The following is a 24964-nucleotide window of genomic DNA, read 5'->3' as shown; positions in this document are numbered from 1 at the left end:
GGCTCAGATCCCAGGGCCTTGTCAGCGAGGACCCACAACTCCCCTTCCTTAGCTTCTCCATGCCTATCTTAGATGAGAATTTTTCTTGAGTACAGTTGTTAGGACAGAAACCCAACCCATACTGCTTAAACAACAAAGGGAATTTATGATTCAGGTGATGAAAAGTCCAGAGGAAAGTTGGATTTCAGGTGAGACTTGATCTAGTAGCTCAACAATATTTCTGAGAACAGAGTTTCTCTCCGTGTCTGTGGCATGCAGTCACATATTCACCTTAAGGTCCTAAAATACTTGCAGCAGCTCCTAAGGCTGCAAGCACCGTCATTCACTTTCAGCAGAAAGTGGCTGTGTACGAGCATCCCAGCTAAAGCCCAGGAGTCACACTGTGTGGACCAGCTAGGACAACATGTTCATTTCTGAACAATCAGAGCCCTGAAATGGAAGGTGAATCTCGGCTCTACCAGTTCCAGGCCTGGAGCCTGGTTGGAGTGGGATTCCTCACACCAGAAGGATCCCAAAGAAGTCTGAGGTGTGGGGAACCACAGGGCGAGACATGGGGGATCAGGCAGTCACAGACATGCCTGGGTGGCTGCCTCTGCTCCCTGGGGATTGGGCAGTTTTCCCTGGGTGCAGGGGTGTTCTTGGCTCTTATGTCCCCAGGACTAGCAGGGCCAGCATCCTGCATGGGCAAATGCCGATGCTGATGGGTAGTGCTTTGTCCATCTCTGCTGTGGTCCGCAGGCTTCTGAAACTGGGTTGCTTCTCCACTTCGGAGAGCAGAGTGAGGGTGTGGGGGAGGGATGAGGAGAGGCATGGCCTCAGGGTATCCATCTGGTGGTGACAAGGCCGCATGTCCCGTATGCACTGTCCTGTATGCACAGAGCAGTGTTATTCTGAGAGCCCAGGGAAGCCACCTAGATCCTCCAGGTGCCTAGGGTTCCATTGCCCGCCCCTGGGACTGCAACCTGGAAGGAGGGAGGAATGGGAGCAGGCACAGGAGAAGCCGAGGGGAAGCAGCGGGCAGAGTTCAGCTGTGAACATGCCCAGATTGAGGCACCCAGGGACACCTGAGAGGACAACAAGCCACTGATGGCTGGGGCTGGCTTGCAGAGGAGGGAGAGGGCTGAGTGAGATTGTGTCCCACAGGGCGAGACTCTGGAAGGGATCCTGAGACTGGTGCCCACAGGGAGAGGAAGAGGGGCAGCTCCCCCACCGCCACAAATGTGAGAAGTGGCTTTCTGTTCTTTGAAAATTACCCAGTTTCAGACATTATGTCACAGCAATACAAATGGACTAAGACACTCCCACACACTAGCTTCCTGTGATGTGGGAATCATGTTGGAGCCTCCATCAGAAGAGAGAGGGAACAGACAGAGGACAGCCTGAGAGGAGCAACTGCTGCTCCCAGAGAAGGCAGGTCAGCGGCCTCCAGCCTGGCTTTCAAACCCTGGTTTTTTCTGATTTGTTTGATGAACTGAATGCTTAAGAAACTTCAGCCTCACCTGCCTCTGCCTTGATTTTCTTTTTGCTGAGTTGCTGAGATTAAAGATGTGGCCCGAGGGGTTGTGGCTCAGTGGTAAAGAGCTTGCCTAGCACGTATGAGGCACTGGGTTCAATCCACATATAAATGAATGAATAAAATAAAGGTCCATCAACAACTAAAAAAATATATTAAAAAAAAAAAGATGCAGTCCTAAATAGGAGCTGCTAAAACTTCCTGGATGGCTCTGGCCCCCAGGCTCTGGTAGACCAGCCTGGACCTCAGGAGGTCTCCTCCCTCAGGCTGTCTGCCCCTCTGCCTTGGCTTTCTACAGGGAGTCCAGGTTACTCAAGGGCCACAGGTGGAGCTCTGGGATTTCAGGCCTCGCTATATCCCACGCTAGCGAGGCGTGGGAAGTGCCTATCACTGTATGGTGTCTGCATTCATGGCTTGGCCCACTGGTGTGGGCTCCACTTTGCACATCATGAAGCTCCTAGGTGCCTGTGGTCCCAGTACTTGTTCTGGAAGAGTCTGTGCCTGCTTTGGAACCCCAAGGAGACCCATGCCAGCTGCTTAGCACCCTGCAGTCTGTGGAATTCTGTTGACTGCAAACGCCTGCTTGAAGGTACAGCCTAAAGTGAGGCTTAGACCTTTCTGCCTCCTGCAACCTGCCCGAGGCGCTTCCCTACCTGAAAACCAGGACCACACAGCACCAAGGGCTGACGAAGCACAGTGGACAGGCAGACTGTTTGTTGATCCCTGTATGTTCAGTGCACATCATCCCAGCATTCCTGATGCAGGGCATGCCTGGCCAGGAAAGGTGGCCTTCACATGGGGAATGGACTGGGGCCGCCTGGGTTGACTTGGCTGCGCTGAGGTTGATGAGATGTTGCATAGACTCCTGTTGTCTAAACTCTGCTTTCCATCATCCAGCAATCTGAGCTCCAGGTTAGGAAGTCGGCATGGCTCAGAACCCTTCCATACCGGGTCCCTGCTTTGACTACTGAGGCTAAGTTCCCACAGGTGATCCAAATGGCTGAAGGAGGAAGCCCAGGCCCACTGTGTGTCTCGGCAAGAGCCCTCTGTTCACATTTGCTTTCCTGTCAGCCAGAGCCCCTCTTGCCCCAGAGGGTGAGCCTGGAGAGCCAGGGAAAGGTTGAAGCCAGGAGCTGGGCAATTGCAAAGCACAGAGACCGAGGATATTTGCTGTCCATCAAGAGAGCTGGGAAGGACACAGGCGGGGCAGCTCCTGGCCAGAGCGTGGAGGACACAGGCTTGGCCTACTGTATGTTACATGGGGCCCTGCCACACTCGGTGCTACACTTGTTTGGCACCTCTGACACAAGCTCCTCCCCTGCAGTCCAGAGGCATAGTCCAGGTGTATGGTGCTCCCACCTCTTCAAGCAGGGTAGTGATATCCATCTGTGCATGGTGGCCAGATGTGAGAATGTACTGAGGGCCAGCACACCGCCATTGGGTGGCCAGAGGGTGCTCCATCCTGTCCTGGTCTGTGCTACCCAGCAGTGCACATGGTGATTCCCTTGGTGACATTGAACCCACACTGTACAACAGTGAAGGGCTGTCCCTAGGGACACAGTCCATGTTGGAAGACACTTATGGCCATCATGACTGGTGGAGTCCAGGGGCCTGCTCAACATCTCATGGTGCCAGAATGTCCCATGTGTTGACAGTGTGGTTGCTGACAGTCTTTTTGCTCATAATATTCACCACCTGCTGTTTCACTAGCTACTGCCCACCAGTATCCTCCTGGGAAGCCCTGTCACCACACAGCCTGCCCTGAGGGTTAGGATTTGTAGACAACATAGGTGGCCCTGTATCTGCCCCAGGCCTGGGCTACTCCTTCAGGGAGTCATCCCTTCAAGAACTGGACTTCCTGGGGACTTTCAGAGGTCCCTTTCTGACCTCCCAGCCCAACCTTGCTGGGCTTCTCTGAGTGATGCCCAGGCTGGGATCCCCTCCCCACCCCATCCATGCTTGTATGCTTTCCCCCTCCCCCCCATGTCCCTCTCTCCCTCCTGTTAAAAACCAGCCTGAAGTCCCCCAACCTGGCCACACCTCTCCTCTGACCTTTCTGGTTTGTTGGGGTCTGCGGTCCCCCATGAGTCTGGATTAGGCATCCTCTCTGGAGCTGAAGACCTTGACCTGCTCTTTTGTTGAACAGGCTGATGGCACTTAACCCTGACTGCTCAGTAGAGGAAATTCAGTTATTCATAAAACGGCCTACGTAGTTAGGAAGTAAGGTTGCCGCAGGAAATCATCCCAGATGACGACTCTGCCGAGGGGGCACATGTGTTTGGCACATAGAGCAGCGATGTCCACAGGTGCCCGTGATGCTCTGAGCATTATCGCTGAACTGGGCCTCAGCTCTCTAACCCTGGACTGCTCAGGTCAAGAACCAGGCCCAAGGCATAGACACAGAGGACAAAGGGTAGTCAATGATCAGGGTTGGAAAGATGAGGGCTGATTATAAAAAGAAAAGGAAATGGGTTGCTAACAACTAACCTGGGATTGTACTTCCCCTCCCTATGGGTTGCTAATGCTGAGAAGATGGGGGATTCTGGGGATCTATAAAAAAGCAAGACACACCAACTTTTGCTGGCACCCAGCTTTGGTTCCTTCCTTCTCCGAAGTCTTCTACCTCTGGTCTGTCTCTTTTTTAAATAAATCTTTCTCTATGCTTGCCTTGGTGTTTCTTGAGTGTTTAATATTCAACACCCTGGAAACAAGGACCCATTCCTGATTTCCAAGACCGTTATCAAAACCTCCCAATGGGTCACCTGATTTGTTTTCTTCTCCAGATCCCACATGCCCTCTGAATAGGTTGGATGACTGAGTTGAGCTCGGCTTTTCTGGGGCCTAACTGGGACCATCTCCCTCTTCCAGCACAAGAGCCCTCAGAGAACTGGCTTTATCACAGCTCAAGGAATCCTGAGCCCTGAGCCTCCTTCCCAGCCTGGCCCTGAGGCCCTACATCTCCTCTGGCTCCCTGTTCCCCTAGTTCTCTGCCTACATCTAGCTTACTCCTGTCTCCCTAGCTCTGTGCATAGCTCCCTTGGAGTGCCCTGGTCCAGTTCCAGAGCAGATCAGACCTTCAGGTGCCCCACCTTTCCCAGCAGGTGAGTGAGGTCCTTGAGGAAGAGCCTGCCCCACGCCTGCTCCAGAATCCTCACTCCAGGGAGTGTGGCCCCTGAGATCTTGACCCAAACCCAGGACCTCTCCATGCTGGGAATTTCTCCGACCCTCACAGGGAAGGTGCCTAGCTGATGGGGATCTACCTAGAACCGCACAAGGAGGGAATTTGATGAATGAGGGTCCTGGGGTTGGCCCAAGTGCCAGGCAGGAGGTTATCCTGGGGCAGAGCCTGCGAAGGGGTTGGGGGCTGGGACCTGGCAGGGCCACTGGCACTAAACTGTCCCTTTCCAGGCATGAGAGACTCAGCCTCATGGAGTGGCTACAGTGTCATGGACCACTGAGTCTCTGAGTGTCATGTCTTATGCGAAGGGCCCAGCACAAACCCACGTGCCCAGACTGCAGTCTCTATTCCCAAGGCAGCCCCTGGGGCTGCTCCTTGGATGGAGACACTTGGCAGAGATGCACAGCTGGTCCCAGCCCCCAACCCTGGCCTCATAGGACAGTGCCCCTGGGAGACATGGGGCCTATCCTCACTCACCCCAGTGGCTAATGTCCTCTAAGCAGGAAAGGGCACCCTGGACTAGGATGAGTTTAACTTTGTTCCCACGTCTAGATTGGATGCACTGGCCAGCTCTGCGTGTGTGTGTGCCTGTGCCTGCATCTCCTTATTTCCTAACACCTGTCCTGGAGGGAACCTGGCAGAGTTCCTCCCCTCCCCCCGCTCCTCCAGTTCCACCTGCCATCCCTCCCCTAGCATTCCTGTGTCCCCAGAGCCTGCTGGAGATGTGCCCATGGATCGCCCAGGCTCTGATCCTCAGAGCAAGACTGCAGCAGGCCTTCTATGTGGGCTGTCACTATGAGGCTGGCCAAGAGCACCAGGGTTCAGTCCTTCTTGCCTCGGGCTGCTGCCCAGGCTCAGGCAGGGAAGGCCTGTCCCCTGTCCCCAGAGGCTTGTTTCCTTGCCCAAAATGAGTAGAGAGATTCCATGTGCAGCCCCTGCCCACCCCCCAGGACCTGGGGCCGCCACCAGGAAGATGGCTCTAATCTTGAGACTCTTGCTGGGCCAGGCAGCTACAACGTGTCTATAAACTCTCTCTGCCCCTCATAGCACCCCTCAGGGCTGATATGAAACAAACCAGCCAGGACAGTGGAGGAAGAAACCAAGACTCAGACTGAGCAGTTGCCCTGGTTGTACTGGTTGTGTGAGTATACTTGGGAGTCCTGACTCTTTCCATGGCCTCCAACCAAGCAGCCCCTGCCACTGGCTGTCTTCCTGTCCCCTCCCTGGCGTGCTCTTGCCTGTCAGGCCCCTCCTGAGCCTGGTGCCCACAGATGACACCTCTGCTCCCTGTGAAACCCAGCTGTAGTGCCCTGGAACCTCTCGTGTGTGTCCCCAGCCAGTCAGGTCTCAGCCAGCCAGAGGCAGTATCCTTGGAGCAAGCTGTTCCTGGGCAGTATGAAGGGTATGTGCTGTGTTAGGGTCGTTGGGGAACCTTGAGCTCCTCTGGGTCTTGAAGCAGCATCCTGGGCCTAAAAGGATTGGGAAGGATGATTTGCCAATACCAAGGCAGGAGCCAAGCTGGACAGGGAGGCAGCCCTGCAGGGAAATGATCCAGGACACAGGGTGTGCTTCTCCCTCCCTCCAGTCTCCTCTTGGGCTCTCTGCTAGACAGTCCAGTAAGAAATTGCATCCCATCCACACCACTGGCCCTGCAGGACCAGAAGCAGGGGCAGAAGGTGGAGAGAGGGCTGCACCTTCAGCCCACCAGGCTCAGGGCAGTGGGAAAGGCTCACAGGACACCCATGATGCCCTGAGGGAGCAGGCCTCCCCTCTGGGCTCCGCAGGACCTCATCATCTCTGGGCCAGTTTCCAGTCTCTGTGGAAAAGGCCCCCGTTGCCTCCCTGTGGGAACCTCAGGATGAGCGGGCCTGGGGTGGGCCCTCAGGTAGCCTGGGCAGCTGCCCCCCGTGTCGTGGTGTGGCCTGCCGTACTGTTATGAACTCAGGTTGCACAGTTCCCCATCTGGCCCCTTCTGCCCGCAAGTCCCTCTCATCAAGGGAAATGCAGCTGGGCCTGCCCCGAGCTGCTAGGGCCCTGGGTCTCTGACGAGCCTGGGCCCGTCCGGGCTGTGGCCAAGTCCTTGACGCCTCCTGCGCCCCGGTCCCCTCAGGCCGCTCAGGCTGTCGAGGGTGTCCTCTGGAGCACACCCCACCAGCTTCACTGACGTGTCTCCCCTAAGCAGGGCAGGGGAGAGCAGACACGCCTGGAGCTTGGTAGCTTAGAGAGGCTGTCCAGACCAGCTCCGCAGTTCCATCTTGCAGAGGAGGAAACCGTGGACCGAGAGAGCCTGGGCACTGTGGGCAGGGACGTGTGGAGGTGCTAACGCGCAGGCCCCAAGAGGGTACTCCAGGCAGCCCGTCTGGCAGGCCTCGCCCCAGCCTCTGTCTCCATCTCAGCTTCATCTCGGCTGCTCTGGGAGGAGGCAGCTGTGCATGTGCCGCCATGGCTTCCCACCACAGCCACGTGTGGCATGTCTAGGCCCCGGCGTGGGGGCAGGAGCAGCCAGCAGAGGGGCAGCTCCAAGTTCTGCCCTGTCTGGGGCAGGCCTGAGACCTGCCCTCAGTGGCATCCCGGTACCCAGTGGGCACCCGCACTCCCTGCCTCAGGCCTGAACAGAGGGGGACAATCCAGAGACTTGAGAAGAGATGAGGACAGGCCCTGGACTGTGGGCCCCAGGGTCCAGCTGCGCCCCAGGTGCAAGAGCTCCAGGCCGTGGGGTCAGGCCTGCCTTCAAGCCCTGGAGGAAGGTCCAGGCCCTCAGGAGCCTGGATCACTCAACCTGCTGCCACGGGTGTTGCTGTCAGGCCCGGTACCATGTGGGACCCATCTGCCCACATTTTCATTTCCTCTGCTGTGAGTGCCTTTGGCTGGAGCAGAAGACCAGTCAAGGTCTGGCCACTGAGGACGCAGCTCCTGGAGACGGAAGCTTCCCCAAGGTAGGGAAGGACATTCAGAGCCATCTGGGAGTAGGGCAGGGGGTCAGCGGTCCACAGGCCTGGTGGCCTCCTGCACTGAGACCAGGCTTGCTTCTGGACACCAGCTGGTTCTGGAGCCCCCAGCCCTCGCCCTGGTGCTGCCTGGTTCCCCTAGAGCACATCTGAACTCCACATGCTGATTGCATTAAAACATGCAGGAGCCAGAAATAGGGTTCAGAAGTACATTCACCAGAAGACCCTGCCATGCTGTGTGATCCATGTGGTGAGTGTAGTGGGTGATGGGGTGAGGTTGGCAGGACAGGGGGAGGCCCTGGGGCTGTCCTCCCTACCTGTTCCCTGTGGGGATGCTGGGGCCATTCAGACCATCAGAGGGACCCCTCTCTGGGCCTACCATCTGACTGTAGCCAGTATGGGCGGGCAGCCTTCCGGGCCCCACAGGCGCCGAGGCACAGGTGGGGCGTCCGTCATGGATCTGCTTTCTATTCTTCTCTTCCACCATCTGGGTTTTCTGTGATTTGGGTCTTGGTTTCTTTCAGTTGATTTCATTAGTGGATCTGACCCATGTTCCCTCTGCCATGTCAATTAAAAGCCATCCAGCCCCTGGTCCAAGCAGGTGTACTTGTAAGTGTGGCCATGTGAGCCTGCTCTGTGGCTGGCCTGGCCTCTGGGGGCCCTCACAACTGTGGCTCCCCTCCTCAGGGGCCGTCTGTCCGTCTGTTCACCAAGCACACACTCCCCTTTCTAAGATTCACTCTGTGCCAGCTCCAAGTTAGATACCGGGGTGCAGTGGTTCTAGGACTCAGCCTCCCCGACAGATTCTGTGGGAGCGGGTCAGGGTGGGAGGGGCACTGGCAGGCCCCTTTCAGGTGGTTCTCTAAGGGTCTTGCTGTGGCAGGAAATACAAGCCAGTGTCTTCCTGTCTTTGGAGGGTCAGAATGCTGTCTTAGAAGGCAGCATCCCCACTCGGCTGACCCCAGGCTGTGGGATGGGGTGCCTGGGCCCCTATCTCACCCTGCCTGAAGTAGCCTTTGCCAGCGACTTTGCTCAGAGCAGTCCTAGAGTTTGGGGTCAGAAGAGGAGTCTGGCGGGTCCTCTCTCAGTGGAGCGGCTTCCTCCACCCCCAGTCCTCTGAGGCATCTCTCCGTTGCCCTGGGCAGTCCCTATCCTTCTGTAAGGAAGGACTGTCATGGCCAAGGCTGCTCAGAGGCAGCAGAGCTCAGCTCCCAGGATGAAAAGATGAGGAGGTCAAGACCTTGGCTGGCCCCCAGCCAGCACAGTTGTCAGACTTGACCACTCCTATAGCCAGGCACATGTGTGGACCCTGGGCTGCCCTGGGCTTCGCGGACCTCACCTGCCGGCCCAGACCTCTGGGGGTTTTCCTGCAGCTGGGAGCCTGGGTGTGCTGAAGGATTTAGGCTGAGCCCCAAATCCTGTAGACATAAGGGCCAGAGTATGCAGGGGACAAGGCCCAGGCCTGCCTGGGCGGGGACAAGCACAGCCCCTCACTCCCGACCCCTTGTGCTGAGGGCTGCGAAGTCTCCCTTTCCTGGCTTTTCAAGCTCTCCTCCCCTCCCTGGGGCTCCTCCCTCTCCACAGGCCTGTGTAAGGAGGAGCAGCAGCTGGTCTCCTTCATGTGACTGCCAACTCAGCGAGAGATCCCTCAGGCTTTGGTACCAGCCTGCCTCGCCCCTGGGTACTCTGCCGGTGGTCAGCAGGTGCTGCTGACCTGCTCAGGTTCACCTGGGACACCAGCCAGTGCAGCGGGGTGTGGGGGTGCTGACCTCTTCTAAAAAATATATCAGGAAGAAAAGACTCAAAAGAAAATGAAGGGAGTGCAGCAGTTGCATCCCTGGCTCCTCGGGCAGCCCGCCTGCACTGTTTCCCAGGAGCCCCTCTGCAGGTGCCCTGCCTGTGCAGCTGTACCACAAGCTGCGTTCCTGCTCAGGGCAGGGGCTCGCAGAGAGGGCAGCCTCACCAGGAAGTTCCTGTAAGCCACTGGACCCCTCAAGCTGCCAGGGCCCTGAGCACAGGCTGTGCACTGCCCTGGCCACATGCTCTCATCCAGGGCAAAGCCCCTTGCCCTGCCCCATGCACTGCGGCTATTGGGGGGCCCGCAGCCTGGGGCCACTGCACAGAATGACACTCTTCCTTGTGACAAGTGGGTAGCACCACTCCGAAAGAGGAATCTTGGGCAAGTAGTCCTGGAGAAGGTCCCAGGTGTGCGCAGTAGGAAAAATGGAAGGACATGCCATCTGGCCTGGCCCTCCCTGAGACACTAGCCTGGCCAATAACTGAAGCAGGGCAGCGAGGTCCTGGAGGCCAGTCCATTCTGAAAGTCCATGGAGAGACAGGACCAGGCAGGGGAGGTGAGGGAGTCAGAAAGGATGCAACCCCAGGTGGGGAAGAGCTGGAAAGTGGCTTAGGTAGGTCGAACCCTGGGCAGGTGCCGCCCTGCGGGCAAGAAAAGGCAGAGGCCTGGGGGAGCGGGGCTGCGGGGGGCAGTGGCCAGGGTCCCCAGCAAGGCTGGGCTGAGCACCATCCAGCGGAAATCCCTGCTTTATTTATCCTCAGAAGTGCCCAGAGTGACAAAGAGCTGCCCCAGGCCAAGCAGGGCTCCTCCATCCTGGCCTGTCAGTGGCAGGCACAGCGCAGTGTCCTCCGCAGACCTGCTGCATGGTCCGAGACAGGCGAGGCTGGGAGGGTGCTTGCTGGGTGGCCCATCTGGCTGACCACAGCATCTGGAGGGAGAAATGGAGGCTTGGATGAGTCCACAGGTCCTGTTGGGCTTGTCCATACAGCCAGGGGCCTCAGACCGCAGGGAGTGCCCCGACCTGCCACTTTGTTCCACCAGAAAGTTCTCAGACACATTTTGGGGCCTGAGGGTCCCTCGGCATGTGCAGTGAGGCTCACAGGTCCCCACGGGCCCCCATCTAAGTGAGGCTCTTGTGCACTCACCCATGCATTTCCACCAGCCTGGTCCAGTCCCAGGGCCCTGTGCTTGGGCAGACCCAACCCCAGCCTCCCTGCTTCCCCACACACCTCCAAAGCTGCCCTCCCCTGATCTATCTGGTGGAGCCCTTCGTGCCCAGCTGGGTGGGAGGCCTGGGTGTCCTGGCCTTTGTTGAGAAGAACAAGAGGTTGAGGAATCAAAATAAGGTCTTGGTGTCAAGGGAGGGAGAGGTGAGAAAGGCTACATGTGGCCCTGGGCTGCTGCTGCCCGGCCTCAGCTGGGCGGGAGAGCGCCTGGATGCTTGCACTCACCTGCTCAGGACAGGAAGGTGCGCACACGGCTGTGGATAGCTGCCCTGCAGATGGGGCACAGCTGCAGGCTGGGGGCGCACTCCGCACAGACCAGGTGACCGCAGGGCACGAAGACGATGGACGTGGCCCTGTCCAAGCACACCTTGCACCTCCTCTCCTCCTGCAGCCGCCGCAACTGCTCCTGCAGGTCCTCGGCTCCTGGGAGCTCAGAACCCACCCAGCAGCACCCTCAGTGCCAGCTCCTCAGGGGGACAGGCCTGTGGCATGGGCCCCACCCTCTATGGCCTCTGGGACCTGAGACAAGGTTGCCTGGGATGGACCAGCCCCACAGGAACCCTCTGTCCCCACCTGCCCCGCCCCCACCCCAGAGGACCTGGGTTCACCTGGCTCCCTGGTACCTTCAGGCTGGACCTCTCCTCTGTATGTGAGCAGCTCAGGGGCCCCATGGACAGGAGCTGTGGGCAGTTAGGAATGGGCTCAAGGCCTAGCCCCCAAGGGGTCCAGTAGCCAGAAAGGTCCAGTTCTGACCAGGAGAGCAGAACAGCATGACTTTGGAGTACGCTTGCTGCCCCTCACGCATGATGAGCCTGAGGCCAGAGTCTTTCTGAAGGGGCCACCAAGGAGCTGCACAGGTTGCCTGTCCAGCCCCTTAGGGAGGTGGAGGTAGGCAATGTCCAAAGGGAAGAGGAGGGAGGTGGGTAGTGTCCAGAGGGAAAAGCAAGGAGAGGGACAAGGAGGGAAAGATAGTGTCCAGAGGGATGGAAGGTACCTCTGGCCCTGGCCGCCTGGTCCCCATATTCTTCCTGGAGCAGGTCAGCCACTAGCTGTGATGAGGACATACTGGCAGAAACATCTGGGTACTGGCTCCTCTCTGACCACTCTTGTCCACCCCTGGCATCTGCAAGGCAGAAAGCAGGTCAGGCCAGAGCCTCAGGGTCATGGAGAGAGACCAATGGTCTGCTACTGCTAGTATACTTGGTCAACGCCTAGGTAGGGTCTGTGTTTGGATGAGGCACAGTGAAGGGTCTGACACTCTTAGGCTGGGGTGTTCCTGGGGAGTCTCCCAGGAGGTGCTGCCAACAGAGGGGAGGACCGTGAACTTGATCACCATGATCGCCATGGACAGAGCCCTTTGGTGCACCAAGCAGGGCACCAGAGCATCCCATGAATCCAAAGAGGACCAAGGGTGTTCTCATGTCACAGCTCAGAGCACTGAGGCTCAGAAAAAGCTACTTGCCTGTGGCCAGAGTTGGCAAGTAGAAGGAACAGGGTCTGGAGACCCTCAGACCCTGCCCCACAGGCACCTGGGTTTGGCCAATGCCTTCTGCTCCATGGTGGCAAGGGGAAGCTGTGGCCTCACCTAGAGCCCTGGACACACCTGTCCAGCAGGATGGGGACACCTGTAGCCTTGCCACATTGCAGACTGCAGGTGCTGGGAAGCAGCATGGGCCACAGGTCAGATCTCACCTGAGGGGGCAGTGGGAGCTGCATCTTCTGGTTCTTCCCACTGGTCCTGTAGAACATCCATACCTCGAGTGAGCCAGGTAGGGGATCCCTACCCACCCAGCCCTAGGGAGAGACCAAACTCACCCAGGAGCCAAACAGTGGGGAGTAGGCCTCCTGGACGCTGCGGACAAAGCCCCTTCCTTTTGACTGGAGCAGGAATTGGCACCTTGAGTAAGTTTGAGCCCAGGTCAGGGCTGGACTGACAGAGCCCCTCTCTCAAGCTCAACCTGGACCCTCTTGGGGCCAGAGTTGTGCCTTCTGCTCCTGAAAATCCTGTCGTGCCCCACAGCAGGCAGTCGGGGCTTCTGCCAGTTGGGCACTTACTGGACAGTCTGCCTGGGAAACGGCTCTTAGCATCCAGGAGGAGCAGAAGCAGCAGAATTTCTGCCCCAGTAGCCCTTCCAGAGAGGGCTCCACTGAATAACCGGACATCTGCTGTCCCTCACGGGGCACCCATGCCCTGGGACTATGGGGGCAAGGAGGCCGGGGCCAGTCCTTGTCTCTGCTGGACAGAGTTCTCTGGAGCCCTTCCCACCCCGTCATCAGACTGGAGCCCCCATAGGACATTACCTGGGGAACCACTTGGCATGCTCAGTCCAGGGGTCGTCCCCGCACTCCCAGCTCTGCAGACCCCCGTAGCAGAAGAAGCACCTCACTTTGTCCTGCTGACCTGGGTGTTGTAGAGATGCTGGCCCCAGCCCTCGCACATGGCCAGGATCCCTCCCACCTGGCAACCCTGTGGGGACCCCTCAGGGCTGTGAAACTCAGGTGGGACTTGGGCCCCAGTGGTCTTTCCTATCAGGAAATCAACAAGAAGGGGCAGGGTGCCCCAGGGCTCTATCATTATTTCATGGGCACCTCTGATGTCTCAATGGGAAACAGGGACAATGCCTGGGCACGTGCCTGGGGCACGTGTCAGAAGGCCAGAGCATTCAGGAAACAGCTGAGCTGGCATTCACATTGTTCTCACGGCGAGTGGCTGGGAAAGGCCCGGGAGAGCCAGGGCCCCCCAGGTCCCTGCCTCCAGGAAAAATTCCCAGTGGCAGGAGGAAGGGGGACAGCCCCTTAAGTGACAGTTTGGAACCAGTCTCAGTTTTAGGGATCCATGTGTGTCCCACCTACCCCTGCTGGCCCACTCCCGCAGGAGCAGATGTGCCCTTGGCATCCACTGCAGACCCACAACAGGGGCTTCTGCAGGCATATCCAACAAGTGTTGCCCCAGCACCTCCCCCGATTCCCCTGCTGACCCCAGGAGGCCCCTTCCCAGGAGACTGTCCCCACACTGATCCTTCCCACCCAGGGTCCAGCTGTGTTAAGTCAGTTTGGCTTCTTAGTGGATAGCAGCCAGGAAAGCAAGGACCCAGCCCCCACAATCCCACTTGTGACAAGGACCCTGGCTGGGCCCTCATTAACCAAGCCTCGGGGACCCTGTTGGCTTGGCCTCATCTGGGGAGGGACAGACCTGAAACTGAACTCTGGTCTAAGCCACAGTGTCAGGCAAGGAACAGCTGGAGACATAGAGGTGGCCCATGCCTAGAGGAAAACTGGCACTTCAGGGACCATGTGTGGAGCTGGGCTCAGGCTCCAGTCTGCAGAGACTTCCCACAAGCTGAGTGGCAGGCAGGATGCTTAAGCTGACCACTACCTGCATGGGCCACTTCCCGATTTTGTCCTTTAAGCCTCTATTGCCCTGGGAGAAAGGGGACCGATCACTCTCATTGCCAAGGGAGCTTGGGGCTCTGGAGCAGTGGGGACCTCGGAGGAGAGTAGATGACTGCAGGCCTACCTGGACCAGGTGTGCCAGACAGCAGGCCTCACACTCTGTGATGCCCAGGGCAGAGCAAGCCCTCCTCCCATACCCAGGGCTCTTACCCGGAAGGGGCAGGTGCTACAGGAGGGACTGTGGAAGGGTGCAATCACACCCTGGGGGCCAGACACTCCCTGTGTGAGGGGTGGGCAGAGACTCACAGCAGGAAGACCCCCAGCGCTCACCTGTGTGGAAGAAGCCAGCAGCGGCCAGTGCCTCAGGCTGAACCCCAGCAGTTGGTGGCCAGTCATAGAAGGAGGCCAGCCGCAGCTCCTCAGAGCCCATCCCAGGGAAGACAGGCCCCATGGGCAAGGTAGCCCCAGCCTCCTCTGCCTCTTCCTCCTCTGTCAGGGGGCGCAGCTGGCCTAGGATCTGCCCATCCACATGGTCCTGGCCCAGGACACGGCCGCAGAGACAGCGGAGTCTGTGATGCTCCCACCTGGGGTCGTGGCTGGCTGCCCAGGGTCCCTGCTCTGGGTCACAGCAAGGGCACTTGGCCCTGCCCTTGGGCCCCATGGAGAGAACTCCAGCTTTGCCCAGGTCTGCAGCACTGCAGCCAGTCCTGGATGAGTCCAGTAACCACCTCCCCTCTTGACCCTGGGCCCGCCCTGGACACAGTGGTGGCTTCTAGCCCACACTGCTGCAGATGGACAAGTGCGGCCCTGCCACCAGTCCCCGTAGTGGAGCGTTCAGGGGCTGCTGCTTTCTAGGGGCCAGGGTGGCAGTCTGGTCACATGCTCTCTGCCGCTGGGTGTGTCACGGGGCCCTGCTAGGGGACAAGACAGGGCAGCAGAGTGCTGCAGATCCCACTCCACTCACAGGGGTAGTGACCTCTTTGTAATGAGGGGGAGGGGACAGCACAGGATTCCCTTCCCAGGACCCTCCAGAGGGCTGGCACTGGCCACATGTGCAGGGGCATGGGGCAGTGTCAGGTCTGGGACTGGGGCCGGGGCCGGGCAGTGGGCACTGTGGCTGTCAGGTCTGGGGCCGGGACCGGGTGCCAAGTGCAGCCTCTGGAAGCAGATCCTGGGCCCAGGTGAGGACAGAGGAACATTGCTTCACACCTGGTGCTGGGGACAGGGTTTCCATCCTAGCTGCTCTGTTCCCAGCAGCTAGGGAGCTGGGCATGAACTCTGCCGTTGACACAGACCACACACCTCTGTGTCTTTCCACAATGTCAGGATTAATCAACAACAAATCCATAGGCTACACCACCTTCATGGGTGGCAGTTCTCTGAATACTCACAGGTCACCTGGTCATCAATCTGGGCAAACACAAGTTCTTGTATTTCAATCTTTACTTCCAAATATCTGTAACACTCTTAATTTTTTTGTTTTTTTTTTCTTGTTGGTACCAGGGCTTGAACCAAGGGGTGCTTAACCACTGAGCCACATCCCCAGCCCTTTTTATTATTATTATTTTTTATTTATTTATTTTTATTTTGTTTTTTAAGAGGGGATTTTCCTAAGTTGCTTAGGGTCTCACTAAGTTGCTGAAGCTGGCCTTGAGCTTGTGATCCTCCTGCCTCAGCCTCCCAAGGCACCCAATTACAGGCGTGGCCACCATATCTGGCTTTATTTTTAATACCTATAACATATAACAACTACACTCTTTCTCTCTCTCTCAAAAAGACAAAGAAAGGGTTTTAAGGCAGCCATGGGTTCAGCAGGCTGAATAAGAGCAAAGGCAGATAAATTACCAGCACAAGAGCTAGCAAAGCCTGGGAACTGATGCTAGGCCAAGGTTCAGACTGCCAGTCAGCAGTTTCGGAGTGTCAGTCTGAGATGCCAGCTTGGAGTGGGCCTGCATGGTTGGCACAGGCAGGAGAAACCACATTCTACTGAAGCTCAAGGACAGATATTCAGAGGTTCATCACCGTGGCAATTCTTCTGGGCAAGACTAGTGCTGAGTGACCAGGTGACAGTTAGGGTGCCACTGTGTTCAGTCGCAGGGTGCTCCTCCTTCATGGGCCCTGAGTGAGGGTACTGCTTCCATCCGTGGTCTGGTGTGTCAGACAGACTTGTGGGCCTGGGTTTTCTGACATGAATTTGGTGTGCCCATGCATCCGTTGATTTTGATTAATCTGGTAAGTTCATTCCTATTAGCACAAATAATTTATCACTTTGTGCCTTGTGGTTGTGCCAGGCAGAGGGTGGTACAAACAAGGTGTGGAGTTATTCCACCTTGGCGCTCAAATCAAAACGGCGAAGTTCATGTCAAACTACTGCCTTACAAGATAGTAACAAAGGGTTAGACACAGCCTGAAACCACTGTCCAATACCCTGGGGTCACTAGGGTAGGCACAGCCTGAGAGCTGCTGTCCTACACACCATGGAGTCACTCAGGGCAGGCACAGCCTGAGAGTTGCTGTCCTACACACCTTGGAGTCACTAGGGCAGGTGCAGCCTGAGAGCTGCTGTTCTACACACCCTGAAATCAGGGTAGGCACAGCCTGCTCTCCACAGTCTGTGAGGAGGTTGTACTCCAGGAAAGCCAGAGTACCTAGGTGGGCAGATCAAGAATACCTGGAAGGGGCAGGGAGGAAGCCTGGAGGGTATAGCACCTGTACCGCACCCAGGCTCCACCAAGCCCAAGTCACCCTGAAAGCCTTCCCATACCCTGAGCACCCTCTTCCTGCCACATGTCATGGTTCTGGTGTGCCTGACCACAGGCTTTTACAAAAGTTTGCAAAAGGTAAAGAAAGAGGCCAGCAGGGTAGGAGATTGATTCAGTGTGGCAGGGAAGACCATCCTGTGGTTCAGCTCAGAGTGCCAGGTAGGACAGTGTGCACCCAGCGGGTTGTAAAGAAAGGCTTGGGAGCAGGGGTTTAGGCTCAGTGGTGAGTGCCTGCCTAGCACGTGGGAGGCACTAGATTGTGAGGCACTGGTTCAATCCTTAGCACCATGTAAAAATAAATAAAATAAAGATATTGTGTCCATCAACAAGTTTAAAAAAAAAAAAAAAAAAAAAAAAAGGAAGGAGGAGGAGGAAAAACTTGCCTTGGTGAGTCTGAACCTCTCTGACCTGGCCCAGCCCTGCGCACCTACCACAGTGGAGCCCATACAGAAGGCATGGATTTGCCCTCTTGGGGCCTCTGATCACCATCTGCTTGTACCACCCACTCAACCTTGATGTTGTCAGGGTCTCTGTGAGGCCCTGAGACCCTCTGCTGTCAGATGCCCAAGACATCTGTTCCCTGCAGGGAGTCAAGACAAAGGTGTGGCTGGAGACCAGGCGGTATTGACATTTCCCACGCCCTGTTCCTGCTGGGCTCCAGGCCTGGCTAGGGCAGTTGAACTCAGGGGAAGGTATGGGGTAGGTGTGTAGCAGAGGCCCAGGAGGCTCCAGAGTCATAAGAGGACTGGGCATCATCTCCTAGGGAAGTCCTGAGGGTAGGGAAGGCGACAGACCACATACCAGGTAGAACTTCCCAACTTGCTCGTCTGAATTGGGCTTGGATACTTGGGTCTTCACCCCTCTGACCTCCACTTCCTCTCAGGGAAGTGCTTGGCTCCCTTGGTTCATTCAGAACTGCTGACCTTTGGCCTCTTCAGCAAAAGCCTTCAGCTGGAGGTTTCCCCACAAGCACACCCTCTGCCCAGTTGTGCCCCACTTGCAGGAGGTCGGCCCTGCCTCTCCCTGGGGCTGGGAGAGGGGCAGAGTTCCCATCACTTCGGTCAGCTCCAACTCAGATTGGTTTTCTGATTGCAAAGTGGAATCAGCGGTGGACCCAGCGGTGGGGCTGGGTCCTGAGCTGAGCCCCAGTGCTCACCAGTGGCCTCCAAACACAGAGGGACTTCTGAAAGACCACAGTGTCCTGCACACAGGGGGACACTGCAGCCTCTGTGGAGTGTGGCCTGTGTGCAGCTCCTGAAATTGGAACTGCCCAAGTGTTGCCTACACAACTAAATTTTAAAAGGCAGGGTGCCAAAAGTACCGGTCGCCTGCTTGTTCCAGAAAGCTCAGGAATACTGAAGACATGAAGAAAATAAAAACCACCATGGGAACCAGCCATGGGTGCTACCCTGTGGCTCTATAAGGAGGCAGACCCAGGGGTCTGGAATCCTCCATTCTTTGCAAGTCTTAATCTACAGCAAACAGCATGGCCTCCTGGCTCAAGAGCTGACACTTCCCTTCCTGCTTCCTCCAGGTGACCCTAGGCCTTTCTTGCTGTTTGCTCAGTCTCTCACTTCCCACTGAGTGTCACTTTAGGCTCACCTTGTCGACTATCCTGTGAGTCTTCGGTCAGCTCGCCCTAGGCATGGAGCCTGGGGGTGGTAGGGGAGGCCAAACCTCACTCCCTCCAGCAGCATCCTCCACCTGCAGCCTCCACCTCCGAGAGCCATGCTCCCACCTGAGAAGCCCTGCACCAAGGCTGGCACGGCGGCCTCCCAGCCTGGAGCTCTGCTTCCAGGAGTGCTGTGCTGAGGTGTGGCAGGTGCTCCCGAGGAAAAGCATCTCCCCAAGGCCGATACCCGACCTTTCACCCGCAGCCTCTTCCTGCGGCTGTCCTCTGGGAATGCTTGGTGAGTCTTTAACATTTCAGTATAAACCAGTCTGAACTTTTCCTAGAGGGCGGGTGCTGGGTTTCCTAGACAGGGCTGGCACTCATCTGGGCTGAGACGGAGCTGAGTCAGAGCTGGGGAGGCCCAGCTCTGTCGGGAGGAACATGCTGTCCTTCAGCCAGTTACTCTGCTTCGGGAGGCCCTGGAGGGCCTCCATCCTGGGCATGGCACGTTTCCTCAGAGAGCCGCAGTCGTCCTCCGGAATGAACAGAGCTCAGCACCACAGCAGAGGTGAGGAAACTGAGACCCAGAGCCGGCTGATGGGTCTGCTGGGAGCTGAGATGTGGAGGCCAGTCAGGGAGGCAGAGGCCATTGTCTGCCTGCTGGTGCTCCACACCGGTCAAGCTGCACGGGGGCCAGGTCCCTGGGTTCCTCATCGCTACCAGCTCAGCAGGTGCACCCCACATGGTACCATGGGGTCCCAGGCTCCCTTCTCGCTCCCCCTGCCCATGCCCATGTCCTGAGTGGGCCTCTCCTCTGAGGAGAAAGCCTGCCCAAGCTGGGCCCCACAGCCCGCCTTTGTCTCCACCTGTGAGCAAAAGCCCACAGTGGTTCACAGACCTCCCTGGACTGCCCCCCATAACCCTCAGGGCCTGGGAGCAGGAAGGAGGAGGGGGAGGTGCAGGGAGGGGCCAGTCAAGCCCCTCAGACCAGGAGTCCTGCTGCCTGGCCCTGGAGTTCTGTGACAAGAGGGCCCTCCCCACACCGCTCCGGGAGCACCGAGGGGGCAGAAGGCTGGGGAGGCCAGAGCCCTGGGTGTGCAGCGCCAGCCTCTGCGGCATCTGCCTGGCCCTCTGTTCTCCATCCTGTAGCACTGGCACCCAGCGCCACAGGAGGGGCTCCTCGTGATGCCAACCCGACAGTGACCGAGGTGGTGCCAGCTGCCACTGGCCCTAGTGGTGGGCACCTCACCCTGAGGTGCAAGTTCACTAGTGCGCTCAGGCCCAGGGGCTGCTGCACCAGAGGGTGGAGTGGGACCTGGGAGGAGGAAAGGGCGGGGGAGTGCGCCTCGCGGGCCCTGCAGAGCTTAGGTGGCACCTGTTAGCCCTTCCCACCCCGAGCTCACCAGCGCAGACCCCCAGCAGCCCGGGGGGTGAGTACTTGATGAGCAGGACCCCTGGCAGCACTGGAGGGAGTGGGCTGGTGTTCCTGAGGGTCACTTCCCTGGGCACCTCTGTCAGTCTCCCAGGGCCCGGGAGCCCTGAGGTGTCCTGCCAAAGGCAGAGCATCTGAGCATTTCTCCACTGAGGCTGCCCTGGGCCTGGGGCCTGGAGCGCAGCGGGCAGAGCTGGGAAAGGCCAGGGCAGGGCTTCTCCCCACTGGCCGGACTGGACTTGGCTGGGTCAGACTTGGACCCAGCTGAGGGATGTGTTTGAGGTCAGCTGCTGTTTTTAAAATGCAGCAGTTTGGTCCACATCTGGGCCATCTGTAGTGGCCACTGCCTGACACAGGCCTATGGAATCAGATGCATGTCCTGGGCAAGCCTGACCTCTAAGGTGGCAGGAAGACCAAAGCAGGAGCTTTGTGTTTCCATAGCCTGACCAGCCCTGCTGTGAGCTCGCGGCCCCACACACCAGGCTGGGAAGGACTTCAGGTGGTTGTTAGGTTCAGATTCAGGAAGGCCGCTATCAGGGAGCTCTCGGACCCCAGCAGAGGCTCTGGGGAAGGAGGAGGAAGCAAAAAGCTGAGAGCGGCAGTGTGGCAGCGGCAACGCCAGGGAGGCAGAGTTTGAGGGCACGCAGGTGGCAAGGGGCTCTCGGGTCTCACTGAGGGTCAGGCGCATACGGAGGCCTTGATTGGGGGATTCTGGGGGTGCTTAACCACTGAGCCACGTCCCCAGCCCCCCTTTTCTATTTATTTATTTTTATTATAAACAAATGGGATACATGTCGTTTCTCTATTTGTACATGGAGTCAAGGCATACTTTTAATATTTATTTTGAAACCGTGTCTTGCTAAGTTTTTTGGGGCCTCACTAACGCTGCTGAGGCTGGCCTTGAACTTTCGATCCTCCTGCCTCAGCCTCAGTTGCTGGGATTAATGACGTGGCCTCAGTGCCCAGCACACAGAGGCCTTTGAAACACAAAACTCCCCCCCACCCCCAGGGAATTTAAGTTCCTCTGGTCTGGGGTTGAGATTGCCTGTTTCCTGAACCGGCCTGGAGGGACAGGGCCTGGGGGTTGGGCTGGGTTGTGGCCACTTGAATTTCTTTTAAATGAAATGAAATGGAGAACACAGTTCCTCAATTTCAAGTGCCCAGCAGCTGCATGTGGCTAGTGGCTACCATGCTGGACGGTGAAGCTCAGGAGCTGTGAGCCACCCGGAAGATGAGTCTATCCACACCCTAGTGGGATGAGTCCCTCCTGCAACCCCCTTCCAGAGTCTGTCCCCTACACACCCCCTGGGCCTGGGCAGGTTGGTGGCAGTCTGGAGGTGAGATAGCTGTTGCGAGCCCCTGGTTCAGAGCTCCCTCTGCTGGGCACAGCTGAGGTGACAACAAAGAGGTGGCACCCAGGGGCCTGGGACACTAACAGGAGGACCAGGTCCATACAATCAAGTGGGTTCCATGTGTCCCCAAGCCGGCATGAGGTGACCAGGAGCCTAAGGTAGCTCTAGAGAGGATGGGACTGAGGAGACAAGACTGCCAGGCAAAGGACACAGCACAGGAGAGGACAAGGGGCCAGGGCTGAGGAGCATGTATGTGCCTAGACTGTCGCAGGAGAAACTTGAAGCTTCAGCAAAAATGACCTGTGTGGCTCATGTGGCCACAGCACAGAGGTGGACAGCTGCAGGCACAGCTGGACCCTGATGTTCAAATGACAGTGTCATTCACCTGCCTCTCCCAGGCAAGCGTGGGCACCAACGGCCCCTTGGCTTACAGCTTAGCAGCACCAGGGAGAGTACACTTCAGTCCCCAAACACCCAGTCATTGTCCTGGGCTGGTGCTTGCAGGCTCAGATCAAGCCCAGGCCAGGTATTCACCCCACTTGCCAGGACTGAGGAGGAATAACTGAAAGAATACCAGGATGCTGTGCAGAGGGGACAAGATGCTGGCAGGACGACCAGGAAGCCAGGGAGGATCACACAGAAAGGGAGAAGCCCAGACTGCCTTCTCCTCCTGGGACAGCCTGCTCTAGGCCCAGAGCATTCCCTGGGGAGAGGCTGCTCTATATGGTCCAGGCGGGTGCCCAATAGTACCCATGCCCCTCCAGCTGCAGGTGCCTTCCTGCTCCCCCCGCCCCCCACCAGGCTCCTCTCTGGGGTCTAGCCCTATTCACTCGTTCCTGCCCCACCAGCCAGCCCTCCCAGGGCACCTGGCCCAGGTACAGCCAGTCATTGTGCGGTGGGGTTGTCTGGACACTTCTGTCAAACTCCAGGTATGGAGGTGTCTGTGTGAACGTGAAATAACCTGGGGGCAGCAGGGGGACACCTGTGTGGGCAACAGGTGCCCTCAGTCAGAAGCCTACCTGAAGGTGGGTGTGGGCTCTGGTCTGCCAGTCTCAAGACCACTGCCATGGAAGAAGCTGATGAAATGCTTTCAGCCCTGTTTCCATCCATGACGTGATGGGCTGCCTGTTTCCTGCAAGAGAGAAGCAATTGGTCCAAGGCTTGGTGGGTCTCCTCCCTGTCTCCAGCCAGGAGTGCCAGCCCAGGTGAGGCTCCAAGGATGCTGAGTGTAGGGCAAGTCCCTTGGTGTCTCAGAGACCAAGGGTCCTGCCCACCATCAGGAGCATTCAGTTCCAGGTGACTGAGGGTCCAGTCATGAGTTAGTGACATGCCCAAGTGACACAGTCATTCAGAAAGCCAGAGGCTCTGAGGTCTGGGGAGCCCACTGCCACATCTACCAGGCCTGAGACTGAGCATAAGGAGGGGTCAGGCTGGAGGCAGGAGTCAAGTGTCCTGGGAGCGGGAGGGTCTCAGCACAGATTCGGGCTGGTTCAGAGCACTGAGCTTGTGTCGGCCTGCTTGTCCTGAGAGGGTGAGCCTGGACTGCAGCCCTCTGTGGTCAGAGATATTGTCCAGGGGCCACAGGCCTGGCCAAGGCAAAAGCATTCCCCTGGAGCTTGGCAAGGGATCTCAGGAGACGCCACACTGTGCACCCTGAACCTGTACACCACCCCTGCACTCAAGTTGCTGGGGTCTGTTTCTGGGTAGCTGAGGCCTTCGCTGCCTTGCTCTGGCAGCCCTTGCTCTCTCCCTGCTTCAAGCAGCAGGAGCCCTTCCAACTTGTAGTACTGGTGGGCACAGCCTGCAGTGGGTCAGGGAGTGGCTATCTCACTGGCCCCTTCTCTGGATGGTGGGAGCTGGGCTGGCTTGATGGCACCTCCTGGGGCTTCAAGTTGAGGGGGCTGATTCTCCTGTCCACATGCATGGGTGAAGCTCACTCAGCCCCTGGACTTTCCTCCACAGAATCTCCCTGTGATCCCGGGAGTGGGTTGCAGAGTACCTCACCCACTTAGGTCCACCTGGTACCTATGAATGTGGACTTATTCAGAAACAGGCCCTCTGCAAATATAAATACATTAAGATGAAGCTATCCTAGATGACAGCAACCTCAGTCAGAACCAATACCAGTGTCCTTATGAGAAGGGACACAAGAGAAAGGCCACTCATTCCATGACAGGCAGAGATGGAAGGCAGGGCAGGCAGGGTACTGGACACCACCAGAGGCTGGAAGAGGCAGGAAGGATGATCCTCCTTAGAGCTCCCGGAGGAAGAACACCCTGTCCACACCTTGATTTCAGCTCAGTTATACTGATCTCAGACTCTAGCCACTGGAACTGAGAGAGAATAAATCTCTATTCTTTTAAGTCACCCAGCCTCTGGCACTTTGTTACAATTGCCCTCACAGACTAACCCAGCCCCAGTGTCTTGCACCCCAAAAGCCTGCCCATCAGAGAAGTCACCTGAACTCTGAGTGATGTTCCCATGGGGCCAGCATGGCTTTCTGAGGCGGCTTGGGCATTGGTGGGTGAGGGAAAGAGTCCTCAGGTTGGAGGACCCATAACTGGCTGTGTGGCCCTCAATCCCTGGGAATACTGCATGGTTCTGCCTGAGGCATGTGAGTTGTGGGAAGGAGGGCAGGGGTTTCTAGGAGGCTGAGTGTTCAGGCCTCCTGGAAGCAGGTATGTGGCCCCTCTCCAAGGGTCCCAGCTTCACTACACAGAGGTGGGAGCAGGGCTTCTGGTCCTTGATGACTCCACTGTGTCCCCACATCTGTGTCACTCCAGATTCCTGTGTCTTCCCCATGTCTGCTGCCACTTTGGGAATGTGCTGCACATTTTCAGACCTACTGAAGCATGGATTCCATATTGGCAGGAACTTCCCACCTTTTGACCATATCAATGTCCTTCAGTACCTGGATTCCTCTTCCAGGCATCAGGTGACCCTCCTAACTTTGTGCTAGGCCTGTGTTTTCCAGCTTGAGCCCAGGCAGGGGCCCAGGGAGACTCAGTAATGGCAAAACTGGGAGCAGCGGTCCTTCCCAAAGGCAGAACAGTGTGTATGTGTGTGTGGGGGGGTTGGTCTCCACCTCTTCCTGCAGTGATAAGAGATGCTGTCTGGTGCCAGGCTCATCCGGATGCCCTCCTCGGAGCTCTTCATTCTGCCTTGGTTTGCTTTGTGAGCACTCCCAGGATCCCTGACAGCCCGATACACAGCCTGAGAAAAGGAACCCACTGGGTGGGCCGTGGACCCAGAGTGGCAGGATGGGTAGAGCAGGAGCTGGGATGTAAGCCTGACTAGGAGGTCGCCCATGTTTGGGACCTTGGTAGGTCAGGGAAAGAGAATCCGGTTTTCTCCATGAACTTGGAGCCAGGTAGGTACTGTCCATCCTTCAACAAATCCAAAGGCCTCTTACCCCACCTGGGCTGGGGCAGAGAGCATGGCTGAAATAGGCGTCCGAAATCTAACACAAGGCCTTGGTTATAAACGGGCAAGCCCTTCACAGGCCCCAGAGCGCACTCACAGAGCAGCCAGGGAGGCCGACTGAGGCTCAGAAGCTGCCACGGAGAGCCAGGAACCGCGGCAGGTGCAAACCCGGACGCCACAGCAGCAGCAGCTCGCTTCCTGCTCCGCCGGCTCAGCCACTGGGGCCCCACGTGATTTCCACCCCTCCCCCCTCCCGGGAGGCTCCGCCCCGCCGCGCGAAACTGAGACCCCAGCGCGAAATCGGGTGCTGGCAAGGCCGTGCGCATG

At 57.6% G+C, this 24964-nt stretch overlaps 1 protein-coding gene across 6 annotated transcripts; it reads right to left on the bottom strand.

Annotated features, from left to right (window-relative positions):
* Nucleotides 1-9746: 9746 nt before the first annotated feature.
* BIRC7 (baculoviral IAP repeat containing 7) lies at nucleotides 9747-24846 on the bottom strand. 6 transcript variants are annotated; one of them, XM_079128028.1, is made up of 10 exons: nucleotides 24735-24846; nucleotides 24126-24305; nucleotides 22234-22346; nucleotides 12965-13064; nucleotides 12479-12560; nucleotides 12356-12401; nucleotides 11658-11786; nucleotides 11272-11343; nucleotides 10889-11093; nucleotides 9755-10365 (listed from the first exon to the last, which is right to left on the bottom strand). In XM_079128028.1, exons 3-10 carry the CDS (start codon nucleotides 22322-22324, stop codon nucleotides 10185-10187), a joined length of 906 nt encoding a protein of 301 aa, XP_078984154.1. In that variant the 5' UTR covers nucleotides 22325-22346; nucleotides 24126-24305; nucleotides 24735-24846; the 3' UTR covers nucleotides 9755-10184. The 6 variants fall into 6 exon arrangements, with proteins under 6 accessions (XP_078984151.1, XP_078984154.1, XP_078984149.1 ...); XM_079128025.1 differs by lacking the exons at nucleotides 22234-22346; nucleotides 24126-24305; nucleotides 24735-24846 and adding exons at nucleotides 13955-14084; nucleotides 14387-14587 and having other exon boundaries at nucleotides 9747-10365; XM_079128023.1 differs by lacking the exons at nucleotides 22234-22346; nucleotides 24126-24305; nucleotides 24735-24846 and adding an exon at nucleotides 14387-15129 and having other exon boundaries at nucleotides 9759-10365.
* Between the last annotated feature and the right edge of the window lie 118 nt (nucleotides 24847-24964).

This window comes from Sciurus vulgaris, assembly GCF_902686455.1.
Source record: "Sciurus vulgaris genome assembly, chromosome: 2".
Classification (NCBI taxonomy): domain Eukaryota; kingdom Metazoa; phylum Chordata; class Mammalia; order Rodentia; family Sciuridae; genus Sciurus; species Sciurus vulgaris.
Note: the sequence above shows the minus strand (reverse complement) of the source record. Positions and strands in the feature narration are given on the sequence as shown.

Coding starts and splice junctions, on each gene's coding strand:
- BIRC7 (XM_079128023.1), bottom strand. CDS start 14,717: ATGGGGCCCAAGGGCAGGGCCAAGTGCCCTTGCTGTGACCCAGAGCAG. Junction 11,344..11,657: donor CCAGGCGGCCAGGGCCAGAG/GTACCTTCCATC, acceptor AACTGCCCACAG/CTCCTGTCCATGGGGCCCCT. Junction 11,094..11,271: donor TGAAGGTACCAGGGAGCCAG/GTGAACCCAGGT, acceptor GTGGGTTCTGAG/CTCCCAGGAGCCGAGGACCT.